Source organism: Trachemys scripta, chromosome 11 (assembly GCF_013100865.1).
Source record: "Trachemys scripta elegans isolate TJP31775 chromosome 11, CAS_Tse_1.0, whole genome shotgun sequence".
Classification (NCBI taxonomy): Eukaryota; Metazoa; Chordata; order Testudines; family Emydidae; genus Trachemys; species Trachemys scripta.
The window spans coordinates 3,033,461-3,039,420 of NC_048308.1; the positions used below are offsets into that span (position 1 = coordinate 3,033,461).

At 47.1% G+C, this 5,960-nt stretch overlaps 1 protein-coding gene across 1 annotated transcript in view; it reads right to left on the reverse strand.

The window, feature by feature from the left end:
• RPL37A (ribosomal protein L37a) overlaps positions 1 to 5,650 on the reverse strand; it is a 6,371-nt gene extending 721 nt beyond the window's left edge. Inside the window, exons 1-3 of the mRNA XM_034786300.1 lie at positions 5,526 to 5,650; positions 4,127 to 4,255; positions 1,530 to 1,612 (exon numbers count right to left, since the gene is read on the reverse strand). Coding sequence (XP_034642191.1) covers positions 1,530 to 1,612; positions 4,127 to 4,255; positions 5,526 to 5,528 — 215 coding nt within the window. The 5' untranslated portion in view covers positions 5,529 to 5,650. The remainder of the gene's footprint in view (positions 1 to 1,529; positions 1,613 to 4,126; positions 4,256 to 5,525) is intronic.
• Positions 5,651 to 5,960: the final 310 nt, after the last annotated feature.

Here is a 5,960-nt window from a genome sequence, read left to right on the forward strand (position 1 = left end):
CTCGGCCCCCGGCGGGACCCCCCCCCCGTCGGCTGGTCCGGCCTTGGGGCCCTTTGCCCTGCCCCCCCCCCCCCCCCCCCCCCCCCCCCCCCCCCCAGAGCCAAGGCTGCAGCTCTGGGAGAGGGAGATGATGACAAAGGTAAGGGCACCAAGGCTGGAGCAACAGCAGGGGTCGGGTTGGCAGCCGGGGCCAGGAGCGGAGCCAAGTGGCGCTCCCTCCCCACCCCCCCATGGGGCTGGCCCAGGCCCCAACCACACCCCCTCAAACAGTCCTCTGCACCCCACTAGGGGGCACACCCCAGTTTGAGGACCTCAGTACTAAGGTCATGTCTACAAAAACGTTGTACCACTTGTACAGCTCTCTTTGTAAGGAAGAAGTATAAGCCATATGGGGAAAGCACCTTCACTGCATGGGTTGTAACAATTTACTGTTTTGATTAATGGTGTGATTTTTCTACTAAAATAGTTAAATACTGGTACAAAACCCGTATGTAGACAAAGTCTTGATCATACAGTTGTTGGGGAACTCAGAATGCAGGCAGTATGCATAGCCCCTAGAAGGTTCCCAATTTAAAAATCCTGATTGAACAAATACCGTAAGGAAGGCAATCATGCTACATCATTGAGACAGTTGTATAAATGGTGGCAAACAATCAGTGAATAAAAGGCACTGTTCGTGAACATTTAGATCCTATTTATAACTGGTGTCAAACATACATATAGACCTCTACCCCGATATAACGCAACCCGATATAACATGAATTTGGATATAACGCGGTAAAGCAGCGCACCGGGGGGGGCGGGGCTACGCATTCTGGCAGATCAAAGCAAGTTCAATATAACGCGGTATAGATTTCACCTATAACACGGTAAAAATTTTTGGCTCCCAAGGACAGCGTTATATCGGGGTAGAGGTGTATGTACACACATACTGCAACATTCTCAATATTTAAAACTTTTGCTCCCATGGCTGCAGATAATGAAGGGAAGGAAGGATGGTAGTGATATGAACACTATGCCAGAGACAGCCAAGCTGAAATTCTTAGGACCTCCAGATGAAAGGGAAAAAGTTCAAGGCTGGTATTAAGACTGGGGCAGAATTATGATTGCTAGGGGACCTTAAAAACTACTGTATGTATTTCCATACTTTCAGATATTTGGATTTCTTTTAAGTTTAAACTTATTTAAAAAATATTGGAAGCCCTGGAATTTCAATTAACTATGACTCAAAGAACTTTGTTTTGTTAAGACCAGAGGAGATTGTGAGGAACTCCAGGGGGACTTAACAAAAGTAGGGAAAGAGCAGCACAACAGACAAGATTCAATAGTCACAAAAGCAAGCAGAATAATATGAACTTTTCAAACTCTCAATTAACTTTAACCATGCAGGGAAAAAGCCGGGGTTCCACTGCAGCTAGCTCAAGGAAGAGACCTGCTTAAATAAGTGGCTGTCATCAGAAAAGCAACAAAAATGTTGAACTTTGCTTCAACTACCAGACAACAGAGCCAATTATGATTTATTTCCTTACTTATAGGTCCAGGCGCCACCAGCTACTGTCTTCATACAGGATCCACAATGCCAGATACCTACAGCTTTCCTCTTCATTTTGGTCTGTAACACAAAGTATTTATATACTTTCAGTTGAAGAAACCAAGAAATCTAGACATCTTTGCTCAGTAAAGACACGCGACCTTTCAGCCTTACTCCAAAAACAACACAATGGAAATAGGATTTAAATGTCAAGGTTTCACAACAGCAACATTTGCAACCAGGGCCAGAAGAAATATGAAGACATCAGACTTTCTACAGGTCTCGACAAAGGCCAAAGAACTTCGGTAATGGCATTAACTCGGGCAGATAGTATTTACAACAGTGATAACTGTCTATGTAAAAAAAACCCTTCAGCTGTTCTCTCCCTCCACCCCACAGAAGAATAAAACAGAGGAACTGAATTGGCTTTAGTTCCTATCTATAGCTAGTCATTTACTCTACAAGTTGTTTTAGCAAGCCGTTTTACTATTGTGTTCTGCTCATATGGTTGTAAAACCATTTTAGCTTAAACTGATATACTAGCCTAAGTACCTAAATCCATAGTGTAGGAAAATGCTCCAGTATCAATCCAGCTCTGAATGGACAGTTACAGTAGTGGCTTTTTATGATGTAGGTAACTGGAACCCTTTTGGAGTCTCAACAAAATAACCAAGGTTGAATGGGTCTGGGCTACTAAACTGCTCTCCCTCCAGGTGAAGGCTGAAACGTATTGGCGGGACAGCTCACAGAACCGCAGCCCATGCTGTATCTATTCAATGCCTTCAAAGCTATCAAACGGGCACATTTCATAAGCACTAAATTCACACAAAGAATGACCTCAGCTTTCAATTAGCTTTTAAAGTCCAACACTTAAGCTTGGATACCTATAGCTAAATACCTAAATCCGTAGTCAGCCACTGAAGGTAGAAATCATTAGTAAGTATGGGTGCTCAGCACACCTGAAAATGAGGTCACTTTAACTGTAGGCATCTGAATCTGAATATTTTGGCTAAATTACTAGGGCAAAGAGTGAGTGGCCTTTCAAATTTCTGAGACCCGAATTCAATTTTTTTTGGGTCACATACAAGATCTACTCCAGGGGGGAATTCTATGCCATTGCACGTCCATAATTAATGAGCCGTGCAAATTTTTAATTTTTTGCACAGAAAAAAGCTTCTGCTGGAAAGTTGCTGCAGTTATGCCTTTTGCGCACCAGAGGGCGTTTCGACAATAGAACAGAGCAGCAGCTCCTGGCAGCTAGGGAAAAGAAAGAGCCAGTCTTCTTCACAGTGCCTGTGGGGCCAGGTCAGGAGACATGGTGAGACAGACAGCGTGGGGCTGCTGGGGGGTGTCAGAGAGGGGCTCATAAGGGCTAGTTGGGGAGGACATATTGGGCCAAAGGCTGAATGGGTGAGGAGGCACAGGACCACAGGGGGAGGGAGGTGCAGGGCCACATGGGGATGGGGGAGTTGGACCACATATGGATAGGGGGTGGCTGAGTGGCGGCACAGAGACACATAGGGATGAGAGGAGGGGGGGTATCTGAGTGGCTGTGGAGGGACACATGTGGGTGCAGAGACATGTGCCTGACTGAATGGGAAAGGCTAGGAGTCAGCCAGGGTCTGCATGGTGGAAGCTTCCTAACAATCTCTCCCAGCCCCTGCAAAACACCTGTTCCATACTTTTCCCACCCATACTCAACAACCCTCCATGTTCACACCCAAGCTCCTTCCCAGCAATTACTTCCCTCTCCCTCAGCCCCTCCTTTACCCCAAATCCCCCAAGCCCTTGCACTGCTTCCGAGGGGTGCAGGAAATATGGCTCTGTATAGTAGTTTAAATGAATTATTACTCAGAGTTCTGTATTAATATGCCTAATAAGGGATCTTTTTGTCAAAAAAGATTTCCTGAATCTTTTTTGTTGTTTGCATTGTTACAGACATACTTGCTGACAGGTATTTTGAAATAAATGACCAAAAATAATTGGAACTAGTGTGATTATATTGTATTATTTTGACAAATAAAATATGCAGAATTTGAAAATAATGTGTGCAGAACTTTTCATTTTTTGTTGCAGAATTCCCACAGGCGTAAAGATCAATTAGATGGTTTCACTCCCTCCTCCCCAAAATATATAATGCACACAACTGGAAGTCTCACTCAAGAGATACATACTAGAAAAACTTGAGAATTACTGGGCAAAACAAATTAATATAATGTTTTAATAACCAGTGATACATGAAAAGTGTATATTTTTACCTTATGACCCTTTATTCGATGCCTAACATTTTCTGCCCATCAGCATCACTATTTAGTGTAGTGAAAAACAACTTGAGACCACATTAACTGAATTACCACCAAAATATGTAACTTAAAACATGGTGAATCTTATTTTGAGATAATATGAAAAGGTAGGAAAGGGATTTTGCAAGGTGTAATCTTACACCTCTGAAAGTTGTGGACAATTCAAACCATGCTTAGGCAGACCGTAATTAACCTGCTATATATTAAGAAGTAGAGAAATCTGAAGCAGTCCCATTTCTATTCACTGTAAGACTTTGAGAACTTGCTGGGGTGAATCAAAAAGGGCTCCTACCTTGCCACAGAAGGAGCAGGTATACTTGGCATGCTGGCTAATTTCAATTTTCTTTACCATTTTCCTGAGGGAAGCACCATAACGGGTACCATATTTTCCCACAATCCCAACTTTCTTGGTGCGCTTAGCCTGTCAGGATATAAATCACCACACACATTAGCTTAATTAAAACCAGAGACTGGTTAGCAGTTTACTTAGCAGCAGCCAAAAAATTAAAGCAAAGTTATCTGCACACTGCTTGAACCTATTTTCATCAATTATGTAACAGTATTTTTTAAAGTACAGTTTCCACCAAAATGCTGTCCAAAATAAAGTTGTACTGCACTGGAAATTCAAGCCTATATGAATTATTCCATAGCCACAGCTCCATGAGTCCTGCTCTGGTATGTAGTGTTTTTAGGATCACAAACGTGCAATGACTGCATACAGGCCCATCAGTGTACTTGAATGCAGTCATAGACAGGATTGGGGCCTAAATGAGGATTGCATCATTGCATATCTACAGAGTCTTTCACCAGATATTCTCAGGATCACACTGACAATCAAATTAAGTCTTGCAAAAGTATTTTTATGCCGAAATCAGAAATAGGGAGAAAACTAGACAAAGATTAAATGACGTGCTCATAGTCACATAGCAAGTGGGGGTTGACTAGCCTTGCCATCACCCATCATCTCACGTTTAAACTTCAAGTCCTTGCCTACGCTTGAGGTCTCTTCTCCCTCCACACCTGTTCCTCATCAATGCAATCACGCTAGCTTTGATTCCCACGTTAGTTCCTTCTGCAACAGTCTTAAGTCATTTTTACTGCCCTGGGCTCAACATGTCCTCCCAAACTTTAGTACACCAGGGCCCAGGTTTTGTCCTTCAAATCTCTCCTGGAGACTGACCCTCTTTTCCTCTGCGAGGCCCACAAAACGTGGGTAGAAATCAGAATACGGAGAGAGGAATGTGTTCGCTTCTCCCAGGGCTACCCGTTTCTGTCCCTCTTCCAGACCCTAAACCCCACAGATCCCACGGACTGGCACCCCGACTCCGGCAGAGGGGTACCGCCCAGCAATGGGGCGGGGAAGGGGGGCTGCAGGGAACGCCCCCAACACCCCCCCTCAGGCCTGCAGGAAAAGGAAAGCACCCGCTCCCCCTCCCCCCAGCTCTTACCTCCCAGACCCCACCAGGCCCGGCTCTGCCCCCTCCCCCCAAGGCCCCCGGCTCTGCCCCACCGCCCGCTCCCGCCCACAGTCAGCAGGCCCCAGCTGCCCCCCCAATACCCGGCGCCCCGGGGAGCGCCGGCCCCGCGGCACTAGCTCCGGCCTCCGCCTGCGCGGATGAGGCGGCCGGCAGGGCGGATGGCGGCGGATTGAGCCGTGAGAGAGAAGCCGGCGGCCTCTCAGCCACACTCACCATCTTCCTGCCGGGCCTGGACGCAAAGAAGGAGGTACTTCCTGCGCATGCGCGATAGCCTGGCCCTGGCCGGAAGGAAGGAGGGATCGGACCACAGAGAGGACGGGACTCGGAGTGGGACTGTCTGGGCTCGGGGGGGTGTGGAACTCTATCGTCGCCTTTGCTGCACTCTGCAGCAGAGATAGGGCTGTAGGTGTTGTGTGTAAAGGGTTTAGCCCGAATGCCTGGGAGTGGGTGAGGGACGGTGGGGTCAGAAATGAGGGGTTCTGGGTGCGGGAGGGGCAGGGGGTTGGGGCGTGGGAGGGGTGCAGGCTCTGGGGCGGGGCCAGAAATGAGGGGTTCCGGGTGCGGGAGGGGGCTCCAGGCTGGTGCAGGGAGTTGGGGCGTGGGAGGGGTGCAGGCTCTGGGGCGGGGCCAGAAATGAGGGGTTCCGGG